Consider the following 22,247-nt stretch of genomic DNA (forward strand, 5'->3'; position numbering starts at 1 on the left):
GCCCCGGAAATCCCGAGTCACCTAGCGTCGGAGTCTTGGGAAGTGCTTCCGGGAGCACAGAAGAGGTCACAAATCATGTGACTGCGGCTTTTAGAGGAACCTGTCCCAGAAGTTGTCCCTGAAGTGGCAGTTCAGAGAACCAGGCGACCCAGAAAGCCAGGTAACTGCAGCCACTTTGCCCGGTGGCTTAGGCCGCAAGTGGCCCGGGCGGTGAGACGGAAGAGAAGACGCCGCTTTCGCCTCCCGGTTGGGCTTGGATCTTGGGGGTTAGTGGGCTGTCAGGCATCTCGGTTACCCGCCTGAGTATTTGGGAACTCCGACTCTAATCAGCCTCCTTGGCTGGAGCCCTGGAACCGTGGATCCTTGCCTGACCCAGCGGAGAACTGACACTGCTTATTAGGTTGGGGGTGGGGAGGGAGAGGAAGTCTTGAGGGGAGAGTCACCCGGAGTTTCTCTTTCAGGCGTGGAGATTGATCCTGCGGGAGGAAAGGGTTCATCATGGCGGATGTGAGTTAACACCCCTACATAAGAGGAAGGAGAGAGTGGAGAGTAGGTTGAGACTGCTGGTTGGGGAGAGAGAGCGCTTCCCAAATACAAATGTGTTTCGTTTTACCGCTTCCCTCCAATTACTTTGTCTAGGATCTAAAGTCAGAGACTAATAGGAGTAATTTTCGGGGCCCTGAGTTTCTGCCTGGAATGGGGGTGGAAGACACTAAAGATGCCTGAGGTTGAGACAATTTTTTTTTCCCACGCCCCAGTTCTGCGGGCATAAGACAGGTTCTGCATATTTACCCATTCAGTTTGTAAATGATGGTTTGCTGCTCTGAATCTTTTTCCAGTTATGTCTCTTTGGGTTTACTGTAGCAATTTCAGATGATTTATAATCATTGCCTTTTTAACAGCAATATAATTAAAATTCTAAATTTAGGAAACTTTATTGTACTAGTTTCTGGAAACAACAGGGAATTAATATTGTTAATGTTTATATTTGTTTATATTTTACATACTGTTATTTTGCTTATATTGGAGAAGGAAATGGCACCCCACTCCAGTACTCTTGCCTGGAAAATTCCATGGATGGGGGAGCCTGGTAGGCTACAGTCCATGGGGTCACAAAGAGTCGGATATGACTGAGCGACTTTACTTTCTTTCTGTAATTCCTTTTGGAGAAGGAAATGGCAACCCACTCCAGTGTTCTTGCCTGGAGAATCCCATGGACAGAGGGACCTGGTGGGCTGCGGTCCATGGGGTTGCAAAGAGTCGGACACGACTGAGCAACTTAACACACACACATTTTGCTTATATACACGCTAAATATTCTTTGGAACGTTGAACAGATACTCATTTAATTATTACAATAACTTTCATGAGATATGCACTGTTATTATTATCACTGTGTTTATAGATGAAGATGCTAAGTCACAGAAAGATCCAGTAACTTCCTCAGATTACACAGCTAGTTTGTTGCTGAGTCAGGATACCAACCCAGGCAGACTCCAGAATCCATGCTTTTAACTACACTAAATGATTATTCAACAATATGAATCTGATTTTTCTTTTAGATTGCAGGATTATGTGTTTCAACATTTAGCAACTTTTTATGTCTTTATCACTCCATTTTTGGGTGTCTTCCAGTATATTTTTGAGGCCCCATTCTCTAGGCATAATCAAATCGCTGAATTCTTTTGAGCATCTCCCTTGAAAAGATTGTTCTTTAAGGCCTGTAGGAGAAATAAAGATAACTAAGGTATAATTTCTCTCCTTAAGGATTTTTAAAGGTTAAAAAAAAGTACAGTAGGCAAGTGATCATAGATATGCATACATTATTGTGTGAAAATTCAGAGAAGAGAGGGATTACCTCAGTTTGTCTTTATCAGGGAAGCCTGTTTGGAGTATTTGGTGGTTGAGATTAGCTCTAATTGATGAGTAGCATTTTTTTTTAAGATCCAGAGGGTGTTACTATTAATAGTTAGAATGTAAGCATGAACAAAGTTAAAGATAGGAAACAGAAAGATGTGTGTTGCAGAGCTGTGAATAGCCCATTTCATCTGGGGCTGAGGAAATGAGGGAGTGGTAGGAAGCAGGACTATAAAATGTGTTGTAGCCCATCCATATTGTAGAGAGCCTCAGATATCTATAGGATTTGTACATAATTCGGTAAACAGTGGAGAGCCATTCATACATTGGTTCTTGATCTTGGCTGCGTGAAAAATCCTCTGGGGAGCATTTCCAATACAGGCGTCAGAGTTCTTTTTATACTCTGCAAGTGTCCGTAGCCAGGGTTGAGCGTCACTGCAATTGTCCATTTAGAGAAAGAGAATGATATGATTATTGGCTTTGTGTAGAAATGAGATAGAAGTGGTAGACCATCATACCAATTGGGAGGCTGGTGTAAGTCATAAATATTAAAATGAACCTAAATTGTAATGTCATCCAAAAAGGAGAGGAGAACATCAGTTTAAAAATATTTGACTTCACAAGTGGTTTTTAAAGTGACACATATGAGTTTAGGGTTATTATATTACCTCAAGTTTCAAAGCGAAGTAACAGGGAACAGTAGTGCCATTAGTGGACAGAGGAAGAGATTGGGGAAATCTAGATTTTGGATGAAAAATGATGAGTTTTGTGATTTTGTGTTTAAGATGAGAGCAAAAGTAAGCTGGTGGTGAGAGCATGGAATAAAATCAACATTCAGGTTTGGAGAGTAGTAGGAATTAGAGGGTCAAAACAACATATATCTGATTTACCTATGTAGAACTCATGATTGCTACCTGGATTGTCAGTGAAATTCCCCGATGAGAGAGTGTAATGAGACCAAGTGGTCATCTAATTTTTTTTAAGTCATAATTATGTTCCATGCTGAATGCTTGACACACGTTGTCATTTGTCTTTAGTCATGTAAGAAAACTGAGTTTCATGAAGTTAGTTAACTTACCTTGGATCTTAAAGTGATGTTAAAAAAGTCTGTGGATGTGGAAAAATATTCATAATATATTCTCAAGTGAACTCAAAGTTAGCAACAAGATGTACAGTAGTATGAGAAGTGTGATCTAATATTAGAGCTAATATGTATTTGTGTTTCCACTGATGGATATGCTAACCACTTGACATGAGTGTTTTCAATAAACTTTAGTAACAGTCTTATAATGTAGGTTCTTTAATTATGCTTACTCAGCAAATAATGAAACTGAGGCTTAGAGAAAAAGATTAGTTGTTGCAAGTTACACCACTCCTTAAAACATCAAAAGCAAAACAAGAAAGACAAAGCACAAGCAAGAATGGTTGTGAATGAATACTTAAGGTACCTGAGATGTGGATAGGACAGTGTCTAGAGAACCAGTACTGGGCATATTATTATAATATAATTTTTATACTCTCTTTCAGGATCTAAAACGATTCCTGTATAAAAAATTACCGAGGTAAAAAATTACTAATTTGTTATTAAATAAATTCTGCTTAACATGTTTTGTTTAGTATTTTGTTTCTGTTTATCTTAGACTAATCCTGTGTTCTGCTGTTATTTAGCACTTTTCAAATAGCTGACATAATCTTAGGTAGCACAAGTGATACGGTTTGAGTTTGCAGATAAACAACATGATCCCCCAGGGAAGTTACATGACTTGTCTCAAATTAAACATCTGGTGAATGGTGAAGGGCTAGAACCCAGTTTCTTGCCACTTTAGAGTTCTTTCATAGCAGTTTACTGCATTAAAAAACCTAGGAACTTGCCTTTATTTTTAATACTGCTTTTAAGACCTAATTGCTGCATCTACATGGGGGTATACAGTATAGTGATTCACAATTTTTTGTAATGCAGGAGACTCAGGTTCAATCCCTGGGTCAGAAAGATCCTTTGGAGAAGGAAATGCCTACCCACTCCATGGCTACAGCCCATGGAGTCACAGAAAGTTGGATACAACTTTGCGACTAACACTGCCGCGTTTTGAGTAGGCAGTATATTTATAAAGTTCAAGATGCAAAAGTTAATTGAAGGACACAGAGTGAGGAGCTTCTTATCCTTGTCCTCCAGCCACACGATTCCCGTCTCAGAGACATCCATTGTTACCATCAGAGATACGCTATGCACCTGCAGACTAAGTTAATAGTAATACTTCTCATTCCTAAGCTAAAATATTAAGCTAATACTTCTCTTTCCTAAGCTAATAACAATCATCCCTTTATTTGGAGATATAGTAGGAACAGCAAGCATTGCAGTTTGCAGATATTTTAAGATACAGGCATGCCTCAGAGAGGTTGTGGGTTTGGTTCCAGACCACTGCAGTAAAGTGAATATTGAGATAAAGCAAGTCACAATTTTTTCTGTTTCCTGTTGCATATAAAAGTTACGTTTACACTCTACTGTAGTTTGTTAAGTGTGTAATAACATGATGTCTAAAAAAACAATGTACATTGTTAGGTAAAAAATACCTTATTGCTAAAAAAGTGCTAACCATCGTCTGAGCCTTTAATGAGTCTTAATGTTTTGCTGGTGGAGGATCTTGCCTCAGTATTGATGGCTGCTGACCAGTCTGGCAAGTGTTGCTAAAGATTGGGTGACTGTGGAAATGTCTCCTGCATTAGCAAGGGGTTTCTTTACCACTGCACCATGTGGAAGCCCAGTATAAATGATGATTTGAATGTTTCCCCATTATAATTTTTAACATTTTGGGGCTCTAGGAATTCTCACTAATAATTTCATATTTAAATTGCAGGGACAAATTATGTTATTCTCAGGGTGTACAAATGACAACATTGATATTAATTCATATTTTTGAATATTAATCATGTACCCACCACCCTCCACTTTGCATGCATCATTGTATTAAACTTCACAGTAGCCAAAGGCTCAGCAGTAAAGAATCTGCCTGCAATGCAGGAGACCCTGGGTCAGGAAGATCCCCTGGAGGAGGACATGGCAACCCACTCCAGTGTTCCTGCCTGGAGAATCCCATGGACAGAGGAGCCTGGCAGGCTACAATCCATGGGATCACAGAGAGTTGAACACAACTGAAAGGACTTACACACACAGATGAGTACAAATATCCCCATTTTCATATTAACTGAGGCTTAGCGAGGTTTTGTAACTGATGCAAGGTAGCATAAACAGTAAACACCAGAGCCTGAACAGAAACTCAGGTCTTTCTAACTTCAGAGCTGTGGTCTTGACCATTCTGTTTACTTCTTGTGTAGGCGTGGTTGAGAGGATTGCCCTGTGACCTCCATTCTTTCTGTCCTCTTCTCTCGGCTTACAATGATCTCCCCACTCCACTTTTCTTATTACCATAATGTCTCAGCTGAGGAACCACTTCCTCCGGGAAACCTTCCCTGACCCACCTATCTGAATCTACCCCTCCTTTTATAAGCTCTCTCGTGGCCCCACACATCTCTTAATGGCAGTTCTCACAGTTGTAGTTTTACATTTGTGTGAGGTGATCTGAATGATAGCCACTCTCCTTTTAGATTGTAAGTTGTGTGAAGGCAGCAACTGGGTCTGTTTTTGCTTTTTATGGTGGAAGAGTTTTGCAAACGTTATAGGAGCTTATATCAGTGATTGAGTCCTCATGGTTTTTCAGAAATATACATGAGAATTATTGTGATTTTGAAGGTACATATTTTGAGACAGTATTTTATCATATATTAACTTTTTCTTTCTAGTGTTGAGGGGCTCCATGCTATTGTTGTGTCAGATAGAGATGGAGTGCCTGTCATCAAAGGTAAAACGCCACAATTACATGTCAGTGCCATGTTTGCTTTTGAATAAAAATACATTTATATCTGAGTAATACAGAAAGCAAGCAAAAAATAACCCATTTCAATACATTCAGGACATAGTCTTAGTTTGGAAGAAAATGTTTGATTTTGTGTGTTGAAGGATAGGTTGGAATCTTATTATATATCAACTATTTCATGATAGCATGAGTTTAAGTAAGGATTTATTGAAGGCCCAGTTTCCCATTAAAGACATTTTATGTATAATGTAAACGATTAGTAGATCTGAATGATGAGAATGAGCATATATGCAGCTAGACATATTATACCCACGGACTCCCCCAGCATATATTTTTCATCAATATTGCTGGTGGTTTTAGGATAAACAGCCATACATTTGAATTAACATAAGTTTATTGTTTTGTTTACTCTTTCTTGTTCTTCCTTATTGGAAATAAGATTTTGAAAAACTTTTAACTTCACAGTTACTTTAGTTAACCAGAATCTAGCAAGAATTTTTGCCTAAAGAAAAGTTGGTTAACCTAAAAAAAAAGGAAAGAAAAGGTTTCTTTTTGCCTAAGGTTTAGCTTTTTTTTTTTTTAAGTATATGTGATATGACAGAAAGGTTAAATAATGTCCTGCATATTTTGTTTACAATATATTCTCCACCTGGAGTTATCATATATGTCAGATAATTTCAGACTTTAGAATTCAAAGTTTAGAATTTAGCTAATGTAATTCTTTCATTTTATTAATGAAAATGGTCAGGTGCAAAGAGTACATTGTCAGCTCCAAGTTGCTCATGAGTCAGTGACGAGATAGTCATAGAACCCATCATCTTCTGATATGTGATCCAGTTGCTTCCTAACCCAGCACAGAACATAGGTAGCCATGGGCAAATCACTTCCTTTTCTCAGTTCCATAATGAGGACTTTGAACAAAATAATCTCAGATTTTCAGTTCCAGTGTTCTTTTTGAGGATCTCTGTGTTAAAACCTTAAGCTCAGCACTTACGGTACAACCAACTCCACCTAGACCTTTCAGTGAGTGTAAAAAACTTAAATCAGTGGCCAGGTGTAGAATTATCATCATCTACAAATGATGTTTCTGTGGGTTTTGTAAGAGCAAAGGTTTATGAAGCTTTTTTTTCAGTATTCTCACTTCGTTCATAGTTAACCAGAATATTTGATTTATTAATTGTACTGATAATCCTAACCTGTTTTAAGTTAGATATTAAGAAAATAGAGATATTTAGTATTCATTTGAAATTTTTTGAAAAATTGTGAGAACCAGCATTTATTCCCTTAGTTGTGATCCCTCAACTTCTGATTGAATGGTTTTTCTCACCTAAACTGATGAGACCCAATTAGTATTATGAAGTTCAGTGTTGTGAAGTGTAACTCTTGTGCTTCTTTTTTTCTATAAGTTTATGTTTTTGTTAAAAAAAAAAAAAGGCAAAAAACTACTGTAAATCTCTTCCCACTGTATATCCTGCATAATTTTTACTTAAATCACTTGTATTTCCAGTGGCCAATGATAATGCTCCAGAGCATGCTTTGAGACCTGGTTTCTTATCAACTTTTGCCCTTGCAACAGACCAAGGAAGCAAACTCGGACTTTCAAAAAATAAAAGTATCATCTGTTACTATAACACCTACCAGGTAAGTTCATAATTATCAAATGGTTTGCTGATGATTTCAACTATTATTATCTCTTCTTTGTAGAATAGTTTGTTTATATAATTCTAAATTTTGGTTTCCAAAGTGATGGAATTTTAACATCTTAACCTTCAAATTGGTTATGTTAAACTGTAGTGATTTTTTTTTTCACATTTTACTTCAGGAATTAATTATATGAGCAATTAGATTAAAGGATTAAATAGTAAAATATATGTCATCCTGAAATGGGTAAGTCAGGTCACTGTTACTAATACCTCCAGTAGATGGTGCCCTTAGCTTATTTAACAACTGATTTCTCAAATGACACACTTGTTGTTGTTGTTGTTGTTGTTGTTGTTGTGACAGATACAGGATTTTCCTTGAAAGTCAATTGATAGTTATTTACATTTGTTATTGCTACTAATCCCATCTTTTGGCTTGAAGTATATAAATATATAAAATAAATGAGGTGATTATTTGTGGGAGAGAAATTAGTTGCTACAGATCTCTTGATCTCCAGCTGTATTTTCTTTGAATAAATCAGTAACTTCTTCACAGTAGTAAAGAATCTGCCTGCCAATGCAGGAAACACAAGACACTGTTTCAGTTCCTTGGTCGTGAAGATCCCCTGAAGTAGGACATGGCAACTTACTCCAGTATTGAGCAATTGAGCACACACACTGCTTTCTACAGAGCAGTGTTTCCCAGGGTATAAGTCATGCACTACCAATGATACATCTCTGGTATTTTTTATTTTAAAAGTTATATATTTTAGTGTCTATTAGGCAGAAGATAACCAGCTCATCTGACCTTTAATTTAGTCAGTAAATGTTAGGTTGAAACTAAACTTTTTAAAAAGATAGCTGATTTAAAGTTAACTTAAATGTAAGTTAATTTAAATTATAGTGGTACAGAGGAGGCAAAAGATTGAGACTTTATAACCACTTGAATGAGAAATAATGCCTTTAGCTCCTTAATTATCAAACATTTATTGAGCCCCTACTATGTAATTGACACTTTGCAGGGCTTTAGAAGATAAAAAAGATGAGGAAGAAACAGCCCCACCTAAGAAACTTTCCAGACTAAGTGGTATTAATGTCTCTAAGAAATAATTAGTAAGTCTGTTTTACGGAAATACTTCTTTTCAACTCTTTCACCTTTCATGACATAATACCATGATGTCTAGCTAGTATCTTACACATTTAAAGTTTTTAGAAAGATTAAGATATTTGATTTGAATTATACCGCTTTTTCACTACATAACAGTATACTTTAGATCTTGTTCTCTTTTTAGGTGGTTCAATTCAATCGTTTACCTTTGGTAGTGAGTTTCATAGCCAGCAGCAATGCTAATACAGGTATGTTTTAATCACCTTAAATACAGCTTTTAATCTTTATAATACCTGATCTGAATAGTCTAATATGATAAGAACACAGATTTAGAGTAAGAAAACCTTAATGCATGGCCCGGTGCTACCATCTATTCCTTATTTTCTGGAAATAGAACTTCTCTGAATTGTTTATATATATATATGTATATCTGTATAATGGAGCTAAGAACTGCTTTCTTGATCTTGTGCTATTATTTTTTAGTTCAGATGAGATGATATATAGATAAGTATCATTTAAGATAGAACAGAAAATTAAATGTTATTTTCACCTCTTTAATACAGTATCTTGCTCATATTACAACAGTTTCAGAAAGCAAAAAAAAAAAAACAGTAGAGAAAGTAACCAAACAAAACATAAAAACGATCACAGATGAATTCAGTTCCATAAGGACCAGTCTATAAAATCTTGAACAGTAGTGGGCAAGGTAAATGTGTTTGGGAATTTAAAGAGTGTGACTAGGATGAATATACTCAGTTCTTTTTCAAAGTGGAAGAATTTGAGGACAAACACTTGGAAGCTGTACTTTCTAGAGAGCATTGTAAGATCTCATTATATCCAGTGGTCTTCACTGGCTATCTTTGTGTAAAATCATAACAGTATTCAGTTGAATTACAATTTTTTTTTTTTACTCTGTTTTAGTTTAAGTATAATTTTTTAAAGGTCTATCTCCAGATTTCACCACTGTTAGAACTGCTTTACTTTCCTTTTCTGTTTTTTTCTTTGCAAGATATTTGAGCCAGTTTTGTTTCCAGCTGTCACTGAAGCCTGTATTTAGATTGCTCATGTTTAAAATGTGGGGTTTAGATTTAATGAACTGTTGGGTGTCTTTCATTTCTAAATGTTTTCAAGCCATAAAATACTGTATGTGAAAACTCTTTGTAAATGTATAGGATAGTGGTGGTGTCGGTATTTTAAATATGTTAAACCTCACTTGTGGTAAATCACTATCATACTATAAAATCATCAGCTATTATAAATTATGATAATCTCCAGAATTGTATTCTAGTACATAGAACATTTTCTTATGAATCCCAGGTGCTTTGAATGCTGTGTGAGACAGGAAGATCTTTAGTTGAGCAAAAAACAAGCAGTATTTAATATTATATAGCCTTCTACCCTAGCAAACTAACAAGCTGGATGTGCTGATTTCTAGATTAGCTTGCTGCTTTCAGTGTGTATTTTATAGTCCTATGAGGCATCTTTAAAATATTTTTGCCTTTGAAATATCCATTTGTGCCTTAGCTTTACTGAATTTATATAATAAGTATCTAATTATTCCTTTGCTATCTACCTATCTTTTGATAAATTTCATTAAAATTGGCTCAGGAAAAAAGTCTTTTTTTTTTTTAGTAAAAATCATGTGTATTATTCCTGAATTGGTGCAACTTTTGAAATAATGAGGTATAAATGAATTGAAGTTTTTCACAAAACTCCAGCAAAATTATAGTACATATATAATTTATTTTGCATCTTCTAATGCATATCAATGGTTTTATTTATTTACATTAATAATAGATGATGAAAGTAAACCATAATAAGTGTGGGTTTTCAATTATTTTGTTCAGAATTACAGTATTTTAAGTGTAGTTATGGAGAATGAACTATGTCTCATTTACTTTTTAGTATACAAATTTTGATAAGCATTTTTCTAATGTTCAAATTTCTTAATCTCTTTGCTTTAGGACTAATTGTCAGCCTGGAAAAGGAACTTGCTCCACTATTTGAAGAATTGAGACAAGTTGTGGAAGTTTCTTAATCTGGAGTTTTCTTTATCATATCAGACACAATATCAATCCAGCAATCTTTAGGCCACAGTGACACTTGTATCCATGTACTCAAGGACCCCCTTTTTCCACTTTACTCTAGAAAAAGAGCCTTACAGATAGAATTTATGAACAGGTTGATGGTTATCTTTTTTTGTGTAGGGCTGTTTCTTATTTAGTGAGATCTGGGGATACCACAGAAATGGTTCACTCTATATCACAGCTCCTGTGGAGTTAGTCCAGTCACCAAATATGCGTGAGATCCTATTTGGTGGCTCAGAATCAAAATGATACTTTGATCCCCTTGAGCCATGAAGTGCTCCCTTTTATACCATGTGCCAGGCCTGCAGAATAGGGCAGACTCTTTTTATTGTGAATAATGAGGACATATTTTTCTTCATATTATTTTCTTTGCATTGAGTGTGAGGAAGATAAAGTGGCTTAGGAAAAGTGAATGAAACCAGTACAATCACTAACTTTCATTTGTATATATTGTTGTGCACTGTAGGTGAGTCTTACTAACGAATTTGTTTCTTCTTAGAGGGTGCTGCTCTTTGATGGAAATGAAGATGATAGCTAATGGTTTTTTCTTCCATTCTGCTTTCTATAACCAATCAGTGTTTTTTTAATGTTTGTTTATTCTTTGTAAAATTTAGGTGTGATTCATTATTGAATTGTTTCCAGTATTGGTATGTATGTACGCATGGTAGTATATCCCTTTTTTCATACATGAGGATAAATAGTATTTTTAAAAGTACAGGTTGAACACTATATAGATTTCCCCCCCCCAGACTGTTTTCAAATGTTTAAACTCTGTAATTTAATTCACTCTTTCAACCACATAAATAAGTGTTTCTTGTCTAGTTTGGAGACTGTTTTACCTTATATAAGTTGTCAGTTGGAAAATAAACCTCATCCAGGAGCCTAATTTAATCTCTGTGTAATTGGTCTCTCAGTTCTAGCATGTGCTTTTCATGTTTAGGAATGCAGTCTATCATTCAAGGCTTTAATTTCCTCCTGGGTTCTTTGACAGTCGGAGTTCATCACTGGTACCTGGCATTGAGTAGCAAATGTGTGCTGTTCACTAGAAGTACCACATTGCAGAATTCTAAGGCACACAAGTGTATGTCATATTTCTGTGCTCCAAGAATGCATTTTATGTGGCATATGAGTGAACACAGTCCCTCAAGTTGTGTGGTGAGATTGGCTAGGCACTGGGCCTGCCTCCTTCCTTCTTCTTCCCTCCTTTCCTTCTTCCTCCCTCCTTCCCTTCTTCCCTCCCACTCTCCTCCCATCCTCTACAAATAAGAGACTAAATTGTGGTACCTATCGTTAAAGAATGTACAGCTCAGTAAACAAAACAGGCATAGGAAGTGTTGCGATGAAGTGCTGTGCACAGGATGCTATAGAAAACACAAGATGAGGCATTAAAATTTAGCAAGGACAACAATCTTTACAAAGAAATAAGGACAAGAGAAATGTTTTACCTTCAGCAAGCTATAAATAGTTAGTTGTTACAACCTAATGAAGCATTAGACACATTGATAAAAATCTAGAATCCCCATTATCCCAATTTTTATTTAATTATGTCCAGGAAGTTTTTGCCAGTGCAGTGATGCATGAAACAAGAAAGTGTTTTATAAATGAGGTGACCAAGATTGTGATTTTATTTATCTATACATTATATATTTTATACACACACACATATATACAATGTGCATACATACACACACCCCAGAAAAGAGAACTAATAAATGAAGATACTTAGGGGCTTCCCTGGTGGCTCAGCGGTTAAAGCATCTGCCTGGAATGTGGGAGACCTGGGTTCGATCCCTGGGTTGGGAAGATCCCCTGGAGAAGGAAATGGCAACCCACTCTAGTATTCTTGCCTGGAGAATCCCATGGAGGGAGGAGCCTGGTAGGCTACAGTCCATGGGGTCGAAAAGAGTTGGACACAACTGAGCGATTTCACTTCACTAACCTTTGCATAGTGAATAGTACTAATATTAAAATTTCCATTTTAAGAGGTATAATAGATTCTATAATTATTCTATAGTTCATTGGGAAGATAAAACTTAAGGAATTTTTGAAAAGATAATATAGAACTAGATTATTTTTGAAGATAGTATAAACCTACATCAGATGTATGACTAGACAGATCAGTAGAACAGAATGACCCAGAAACAGACTTTAGTACATACATATAAGACATAAAAAATTGTAACAATGACATCATAAGTCAATGGGGAAAGATTAAAAAAGCACATTTTTTATTCTCCACTGATGGAAATGTGAATTGTTATACCCGTTTAAATCGCTCAATTTGGCAATCTATACCAAGATCAAATGCGCATAATCTTTGACACATTGTATTAAGATTCTCCAAAGAAACAGAACCCACAGGCACAAATGTTTAATTTGGGCACCCAGTGACTGGTGAAGTTGACACAAAAGCCCCCAATTCCACTTCTAGATATTTATGTTGCCAGTCCATAGGGACGTGTAAGAAGTGTATAGTTACAAGTGTATTCATTGCAATTTAGTAACAAAGGATTAGAGACAGCCGAAGTATCTATCAGATAAGGTGACCTTTTTAAACGTCGGTTTATACCTGCTGTTCTTGGTGTAATCTTAGTGCTCCTTTCAAGTGTCCCACTTTAGATAAATTATATGTTCACTCTAATATAGAGGATTGGTTAGAGAAATTTCTACATTGGCTCAATGGAAAAAAAAGAATGAAGACATTAGGTACTGAGGTGGAATGATCTCCAAAACATAATGTTCAATGAAAAATAGTGTTCAGTGAAACTGCAATGCTGCAGTTTATGTATAGGAAGAAAAAATACGTGTGCATGTTGATACTTGCTTGTATTGACATGATGGTGTCCGTGGAGATACACAGAATGGGGTGTCATTGATAACCTCCATGAAGTGGAACTGGATACTTGGGGAACAGAGATCCCAGGAATGACCCTTTTCACTGTAAACTTTATTGCACTTCTTAAATTTTTAACTATTCAAAAATAATAAAATATTTTAGCAAACAATAAAATATATAGTAAAATGATGAGGTATTTGGGAAAAGAAGTTGTATCACTTGGGGTTCACCAAAGAAACAACTAGTAGGATATATATGAACTACATTAATTTCAAGGAACTGGTTACCTGATTTTGGAAATTGGCAAACCTCAAATCTGTAGGGCAGGCAAGAAAGCTGGAAAATCTCAGGCAGGAGCTGAGCCTGCCATCTGTTTCTTCTCCGTGGAAACCCCAGGTTTGCTCTTCAGGTCTTTCAAGGGCTTGAATGAGGCCCACACATGTTATGGAGGATAACCTCTTTTATATAAATTCAAGGGGCTGTAGATGTTATTAAGCACATTATAGCAACATCAAGATGAATTCTTCTCAAGAAGGCTCTGGTCTGTTTTACTTGGCAGTCCACTAGCCAGAGCTACTTGAGATGTAGTCCACAGAGTGGGCTGTTCTGTTTGTTAGTACATGACAAATTATAGAAGTTGAGAGTTAAGGGTATAAAAAAAACAGCAGGTATACTACGTCTATTGAATTTTAAAAACTATTTTATCTATTTGGCTGCACTGGGTCTTAGGTGCAGCCCACAGAATCTTCCATCTTAGTTGCAGCGTGTAGGATGTAGTTCCCTGATCAGGGATTGAACCTGGGCCGCCTGCATTGGGAGCTCAGAGTCTTAGGCACTGGACCATCAGGGATGTCCCAAGTCTATTGAATTTAAAAAATGGATTGTGATAGTTGTATTTGTTTCTTCAGTTTTCTAGTAACTTAACTAGATTTTACAAAATCCCAGTGATCATAAATATCAAAAGAAAAAAAAAAATCTGCCCTTTTCCACAGATAATTTAAGAAACTCCTGAATCCATGGTAAGCAGTGTGTAAGGCTGCATGTGGCTGGAAAGATGGGCAGAAATACAGGTTTGCTGCAGTTGACCTGAAGTAGCAGTAGAGGAGGGGAGCAGAACTTACATTCACCCTGTAATAATTCTCTTGCTCTTTCCTGAAACCAACAGTGTAACTCCCTAAGCTGCACTCCCAGCATGAGAGAGAGGAGAGGATCAAAGAGCCCACTTGTGGGTGCCGCCTGGCTGGATGAGAGGGCTCCGAGCACTGAGCATTCTGCCCAGCGGCCCTGGAATAAGGGCAGGTTTCTCTGGAGGCAGTTACAGCCATTCCCATTGTTGAGGGGGGCTCCCCTCATCCAGAGGCAACAGTGCTTCTGTGGGGCAAGATTTTCCCTGAAGGAATTTTGAGAACAACTGCTGATACTTCGGCAGGGTCTTGAGGTACTTCCTTTACAATGAGCGTGTACTGTTAGTGACAGAGCTTGACACAGACCGCTATTATCTCAAACAACCCCACTTGCCTGCCATTGGCATGAAATACCCTTCTTTGTTCGAGGCCCTTTTCCTGATCTCCCTCAGGAGGTGAAATCACGACCACTTTCCAGGGCTGTTGAGAGCAGGTAAACATCTGGATTATTACTAATTACATAGTGTGTGTTAGACTGCCCTTTTCATGTCAAAAGCCTCCCAAAGAATGATTTTCTCCATGCTGAATCCTAAAGGAAATCAATCCTGAATTTTCATTGGAAGGACTGATGCTCAAGCTAAAGCTCTAATACTTTGAACACCTGATACAAAGAGCTGACTCACTGGAAAAGACCCTGATGCTGGGAAAGATAGAGGGCAGGAGGAGAAGGGGATGACAGAGGATGAGATGGTTGGATGGCATCACCAGCTCAATGGACAGGAGCTTTTGAGCAAGCTCCTGAAGTTGGTGAAGGACAGGGAAGCCTGGCGTGCTGCAGTCCATGGGGTCACAAAGAGTCAGACGTGACTTAGTGACTGAACAACAGTCCTGCTAAAGCACACCCCATCATCTAGCTTTGCCTCACTTTCAGCATTTATCGTGTTTACTTTTATGCATTATTATGCATGTTTCTTATCTTGCCTATATTCAACTAAAAACTCCTTGAGGACGGGGACTATTTCTTCAACTCTGAATCCTTCAATCCTTAGTAACTTGTAGTCTAACCAAAGTGGATTCTTCATTGCTATTTATGATATTAATCAATTGTATATCTTTTAAATTAGATACTAAAAACACTTTAATAGCAAAATATTACAGACACAGCAAAATCATGCTCTTTTTGATACAACCAAAGGATATAAATAACATATTTTACAAAAAATAGAAACAATGCTACCTACACAAACACTTCTGGATCTAAAACAAAACATGAAACTACATCTCAGTGAACATTAATGTCTAACTTCTTTGCAAACTTGACACAATACATTTTAACTTGACATTTGCTTTATCTCATATGATACAAACATTACAAAATACATTAAAAACCTTGTTGAAACATATGTAATTTTTGAGAGATGTTCAAATAACAGAAGAAATGTATTCAATAACAAAGTTGCCCTTTGGACCGCAAGAGCAATGTCATAGCTTTGCCCCACAACATTTTTATTTGGTTTCTTCGTACACTTTCGTCTCCCTTCAAACTTCAGCCTATTAAAGCATTATTAATAAAGATTCTAGAAGGAGTTAGAATCTACTTAGGAGCTCTGGATGATGGTATCTTATCTCCCAATTTCAACCCCCTTATTCTGGCTTGAAAATGCTGTGTAACACATCCCAAAGAATGATTTCCTCCATGCTGAATCCTAAAGGAAATCAATCCTGAATTTTCATTGGAAGGACTGATGCTAAAGCTAAGCATTACACTCCATATGTGGATTAGTGTTGCTCCCTCAGTAGGCAAAAGAAGTTGCTCTTGAATAAGGTGTAGGATGCTCCTTGCAGTGCGGGATACATCTTATTTCTCTTGGGCCAGTACCTACTGCTCACTTTTTGGAAGGCACTGTTACAACACACTGTCCTTGAGAAGTCTCTTTCAGGCTATTTGAGAAGTGTGGGATGAAGAACTTAGTGCTTACAAGTCCTCTCTTATTGTTAGAATAATAATTATCATGATTATTATATTTAAACTAGAAATTACCTATGACTTTCTCATTCTTCCTCTATTTGTTTTCTCATTCTTTATAAGAATGAGAATATAAGAATATTAATAATATAAGAATTCTATATTTCCCCCAAAATGACTAAAAGAGATGATTTTTTAAGATTGTACCTCCTGTTATCTTTATCATTCTGCCTTATAGCCCACAGGAGATCTAGTTCTCACGGGTTTATCATTAGAAGGAAAACAGGACCCAGTAGATATCTGAGCTGTTTACAAAGAGAAAATAAATATTACAAATATTTTCCATTTTTGTTTTGGAAATTGCTTTGTTTTTTGTATAAATGAGGGAAAAAATTAAAAACAAAAACACTGCCCTCCCACCAATCTTGGACATTTGCTACCCCAATATACTTTCTGAAGAAGCAGTCTTATGCTTCAGGCTACATAAATAGCCATTTCCTTCCTGGTTAAACGCACAGTCTGAGACTCAGATGAGCTGACTATGATGCAGGGTGGGACTCCGGGTAACCAATGTCAACCAGCTTGGGGACGACAATGAGGGAATACAGAACCATCTCCTACTGCGTGTTCTAAGAGCCAGCACGCCTGGTTGCAGTGGTCTGTCCATTCCTGTCAGAACGAGGACGCTTCGGTAGTCTCAGGGAGATGGTAGGATCCTGAAGGGCAGCAGTTTTCCCTGAATCAGCAAATGTGGTGTCTTCTGGACGGTCCAAATCTGCCTCTGCTTTTGATTTGTTTCTACAGAAAAGCCCTCAGTCAGTTCTCATGTGAAATGTGCCGAGGACCCCAGCATTGGGAGCATTCCATCCTGCTCCTGTGTCCAGGGTCTCCCTCACTGAGGGGGATCTGTCTACTGAAAGATGAACGACCGAGATCGGACTGTGCCATCCCCTTGATGGAGCTGTTTTCTTATTTGAGACTGTAAGAAAGCACACCCACCTGTATGGACTATTGAGCAACTTTAAGATAACAAACTTTGGCTTTTAACCAATATTAAATACAAAATGCTGAATGGTAAGAAAACTATGCAACAACAAGTAATTATCATATCCCCTCTTCCCCAATTTTACTCTTGTTTTCTGTTTTTTTCTCAGGAGAAATACTATAAAGTGGTTGCTAAAACATGCACAAATTGGGAACCGGCCTAGCACTTTTAGTAATAGCAACACTAATGAATCAAAATGAAGATATAAATCTAAATGTATTCATATGGAAAAATGTACATTATACATTGTTAAGTGAGCAGATGAAGAACACTACAGAATGATTAAATTTGGTTTTAAATGTTTATATGCAAAGGGAGAAATCTGAAATGTTCATTTGCTGTTTTTACTTTAAATTTTATATAATGATTACGTGTCACTTTCAAAGTTATCAAACAGAAACAATAAAAAATAATTCATATTTGAGCAAAGACTTCATAGGGCAAAGTATTTCCCCACTGAATATCAAATACATTGGAACTATCTCAAAAGGAGGGCTATAGTTCTTTGGATCTAAAATTGAAGACAACCAAAAGCAAAAATCCTAGTATTTAGAAAGGACTATTCAGTAAGGTTCTAAATATAAGCTAATTTCATTTTGAAAATTGGAGATTACTGTCTATAGCTGAAAACATCAAGGGATTCAAGGTGGTATTTATATGAAATTTGAGAAAGCTTTGACAAGTTCTTGGCTAACAACTGACTAACTTGCAAACACACACACGCACAAAAATTGCATGAGACTAGTATGTTCTTATAAGCACTTTGTCTTCCTCCCAGGAGGTATATGGAAAGCAGATAAATTAAAATACCTTTTGTCCTTGACCTGCACAAAGTAACGATTATACAGAACACTAAGCTAAGTCTTTCTGGCAAGACCACCTTCTCTGACAATATAAAAGGATTTTCTACTATAGAGTTATGTCTGTGTTCCTCTATCTGTCCTTCTGGTACCACACGTCCTCCTCCAGGCCAACTTGGACCACCCACACACTAACAGGAAGTCTGATAGACATCAGAAGTCTGATAGACACTAGGCTAGGCTCTGGCAATGAGACCCCAGTGCAGCCTCATTCTTCTGTCCTTACTCCTTTCTTCAACCCTTCCATGTTTGAGAAGAATGAACAGACTCTTCCACAAGCCTGCATGTTGACTTCCCGTAGGTTTTCAGGGGTTCCCTGACTCTTCCAGTAGAAATAAGTTTGAAATCATCAACATGTGATTTGGGAGTACTAGGCATTCAGAGACACGAATAACTTACCAACTTCCAGCGTAATATCTTGATCCACTCGTCAGCTTCTACTCCTGTCTTTGCACAGAGGTAAAATGTCCTGAATGGAAATACTAAGCTGATAAGACAAAAGAAAGAATGTAAGATATTCCAGACCATTGAACATCTTATTAGTTGAGCACTCATTAAAGTATTCCAAGTGGAAAAAGAATTGACGTAGAACCTGGGTAAGAACCTCAGGAGTTGGTATATAGAGAGCTAGGCCTGCTGGAAAACTGCAGAAATGTTGAGGATGTTGCACATTCACATTATTATTTTTACAGGCAGATTTGTATATTTTAATGAGTCCAAAGGGTGGGATGGAGGTGGGGAAGAGGTCCAGGTAAAACCCAGATCCTTCTATTGTTCATGATCTAGGCTGAATACACACATGTGTTTATTCCGCTGATTCATTAAATGACTCAGAACTTGTGCTACAATTCAAAGAACAAGCAACACAAATAAAAGAGTTTGCTGAAGGAATTCATTTGTGTTAGCTGGCTGCAACAAGGAAGACAGCGGCCTCTGTGGACGAAGGCAATTTTAACTTTTCAGAGCAGCAAAGGAGACAATAAATCTCATCAACTATTTACTTTTCCTCCTTCTTGCCATGAATTAATCTTTGCTGAAGGGAAGACAAACTTGCCTGCTGGCATGAAAGACTGTTCTAGGAAGAGAATTAACTCCTCCTTTGACTGTGTCTTGGGTTATAGAGTCAAAATCATTTGACTCATGGACTTCCCTGGTGGTCTAGTGGCTAAAACTCCCAGCTCCCAATGCAGGGGGTGCCCAGGTTCAATCCCACATACTGCAACTAAGAGTTCAAACGCTGCAGCTAAAAGATCCCACGTGCCATAAATAAGACCTGATGCAGTCTAATTAATTAACTTAAAAAATCATCTGATTTATATCTTGCCCACACTTTCTATCCTAACAGTTGAGACACAAAACACTAAAAAAAAATTTTTTGTCCTTTTCGTGAAAAAATAAAAAAAGCCTTGAACTGAAACCAGAAGGGTTTCTATACCCTAAAACCAAAGCGACATATCTTGTTTACACCAGTAAATAATGTTGAATAGACAAGAGGTAAGTCTCTGTGTATGAAAGGTAAACCTTGATGTGAAGTCCCCTTGGGCAACTAGTAGACAGAGGGGAAATTGGGGAGGGGGTGTGATATTGTGCGCACACTGTACAAAACTGATTGCTGGAATTGTCATTGTTTGGTACTCCTTGTGAGAGACATGATTAACTACCTGTTAATAGAGATCATTTTTCCTTTCTTCTTGCTAACAGAACCCCAGGCAATAAATTACAATTAGTTGGAGCCAATTATAATCATGTATGCATGCTCAATCACTCAGTTGTGTCTGACTCTTTGCGACCCCATGGACTGCAGCCTGACAGGCTCCTCTGTCCATGGGATTCTCCAGGCGAGAATACTGGACAGGATTGCTGCGCCCTCCTGCAAGGGATCGTCCCGAGCCAGGAATTGAACCTGTGTCTCCTGCATTGGCAGGCAGATTCTTTACCACTTGAGCCACCTGGGAAGCGCAATCATGATCATACTAGTACCCTTTTCTAGCTTCCCTTGCTGCTGCCGATGGCCATTGGCTGCAGTCTTGGCCAATGAGATAGGAGGGGAAATATGATAGAAGAGTTTCTGAGGAAATGTCTGCTTTCCTGATAGGGCAGACCTGGCTCATCCCATCCCAGCATCTTTCTTCATGGCTTACATGAAAATATGAGACCTACAGCTGGACTATTTCTCTTGGACCCTGAAGTAGTAAGCATGAGGAAAAGAGCAAAAGAACTATATAGACATTGGACAGGACCTTGTCAGTGTAGCCGTCTGCCTCCCGATTGCTTGTTATATGAGAAATACAAACCCCTGTTAGAGCGTACTGGTATCTTTATGTGAATTTAAAAAAGATTTCCATCATTGGCTGATACTATCCAATCATTAATTAACAATAGTTGATGTTAATTTTCTTAGGTGGGACAGTGATATTGTTCTATAGGTGATATTTTTATTCTTAGTAGATATAAATTTAAATATTCACGGGGAAAGTGCCATGATGCCTGCAACTTACTTTCAATTGGTTCAACAAAAGGAAGTGAATAGATAGAGATAAAGCAAATATGCAAAATATTAGTGATTGATGCATCTAGGTGAAGGGTATATGGGTATATAAGACTTTCAACTTTTTTTATTCTTTTTTTTTCAAACTTTTTATTTTGTATTGGAGTATAGCTGATTAACAATTTTATAATAGTTTCAAATGAAGAGCAAAGAGACTCAGTCATACATGTCCATATATCCATTCTCCCCCAAACCCCTCTCCCATCCAGGCTGGCACATAACATTGAGCAGAGGTCCATGTAAGTCTTTCAAATTTTATATGTTTAAAAACTTTTAAAATAAATGGTGAGAAATAAAACACTTTTCTCTTAAGACACTTTACTCCTCCCAGTTAGAAAATTATCATGATACACTAATAGTGTTAGAATAAAACACTTTGGTGCCATCTGCAAGAATTGTCATAATTACACAAATCACTCATTCTTGGAGTCAGCAAAGTTATAACTAAAATTGAATAAAATATCTCAAAGGAGTGAAAGCTGTCTAACATGTGACTGGCATCCTGCCATGTGCGTCATACTTGTTGCAGTGTGCGACGTAAAGAATCAGACCCAGCAGAACTGCTTATTTGTCTATACCGCTGTAAATGAGTATAGGGCTTCCATGTGGCTCAGTAGTAAAGAATCTGCCTGCCAATGCAGGAGATGTGGTTTTGACCCCTGGGTTGGGAAGATCCCCTGGAGAAGGGAATGGCATCCCCCTCCAGTATCCTTGCTTGGGAAATCCCATGGACAGATGAGCCTGTCGGGTACAGTCCATGGGGTTACAGAAGAGTCTGATACAACTTGGCGATTTTCCCAACCCAGGGATTGAACCCCCGTCTCTTACTTCTCCTGCATGGCAGGGAGATTCTTTACCACTGTGCCACCTGGGAAGCCCAACTTAGTGACTGAAAAACAACAAATGAGATTGTATGTCACATTCAGCTGAAAGGACTCCTAATATGCATGTACCGCCTCAGATCAAAACATCTGTGTACATTAGACATACAATTTTTCATTCTGCTAAACTAAGTGTCTGGCAAGAAGATTTTAAAAAACATTTCCTCTATAAAACAACTTACCAGAAGCAGTTTACCCTTTCCTGTGAATAATCAAATTGTACAGCTGAACATTCCGTCAAATCTAGGATCCGAATTGGTTCTGGTGACTTAAAAGGACAAACTATGTCATCATAAAATACACGCACACACACACACACAAATCTGTTCATTGCTCATTCCCCAAACAAGTTTCCACTATGAGTGACTGTTAACTTTACTTCCACTACAGGAATTGATAATAGAAAAACTTCCTGAGGAAAGC

The 22,247-nt window shown here is 37.5% G+C and overlaps 2 protein-coding genes and 1 long non-coding RNA gene across 4 annotated transcripts in view; 2 read left to right on the plus strand and 1 right to left on the minus strand.

Moving 5' to 3' along the window:
* On the plus strand, nucleotides 1-11,455 carry LAMTOR3 (late endosomal/lysosomal adaptor, MAPK and MTOR activator 3). The gene is made up of 7 exons (XM_006052490.4): nucleotides 1-160; nucleotides 462-507; nucleotides 3,385-3,419; nucleotides 5,656-5,714; nucleotides 7,237-7,370; nucleotides 8,662-8,725; nucleotides 10,442-11,455. The coding sequence occupies exons 2-7, from the start codon at nucleotides 499-501 to the stop codon at nucleotides 10,513-10,515; spliced, it is 375 nt and encodes a 124-aa protein (XP_006052552.1). The 5' UTR covers nucleotides 1-160; nucleotides 462-498; the 3' UTR covers nucleotides 10,516-11,455.
* Nucleotides 11,456-12,374: 919 nt separating this feature from the next.
* On the plus strand, nucleotides 12,375-19,744 carry LOC123334501. The gene is made up of 2 exons (XR_006552480.2): nucleotides 12,375-15,017; nucleotides 17,295-19,744. It is a non-coding gene; the product is annotated as an uncharacterized LOC123334501 (long non-coding RNA).
* The window catches only part of DAPP1 (dual adaptor of phosphotyrosine and 3-phosphoinositides 1), a 56,946-nt gene continuing 50,341 nt past the window's right edge, over nucleotides 15,643-22,247 (minus strand). Inside the window, exons 7-9 of one of the 2 annotated variants that reach the window (XM_006052492.4) lie at nucleotides 22,007-22,092; nucleotides 18,795-18,882; nucleotides 15,643-17,288 (exon numbers count right to left, since the gene is read on the minus strand). In XM_006052492.4, coding sequence (XP_006052554.1) covers nucleotides 17,232-17,288; nucleotides 18,795-18,882; nucleotides 22,007-22,092 — 231 coding nt within the window. In that variant the 3' untranslated portion in view covers nucleotides 15,643-17,231. Of the gene's footprint in view, nucleotides 17,470-18,794; nucleotides 18,883-22,006; nucleotides 22,093-22,247 lie in introns of both variants that reach the window. The other variant, XM_006052491.4, reaches the window with a different exon arrangement.

The sequence above is a fragment of the Bubalus bubalis genome, chromosome 7, assembly GCF_019923935.1.
Source record: "Bubalus bubalis isolate 160015118507 breed Murrah chromosome 7, NDDB_SH_1, whole genome shotgun sequence".
Taxonomy (NCBI): domain Eukaryota; kingdom Metazoa; phylum Chordata; class Mammalia; order Artiodactyla; family Bovidae; genus Bubalus; species Bubalus bubalis.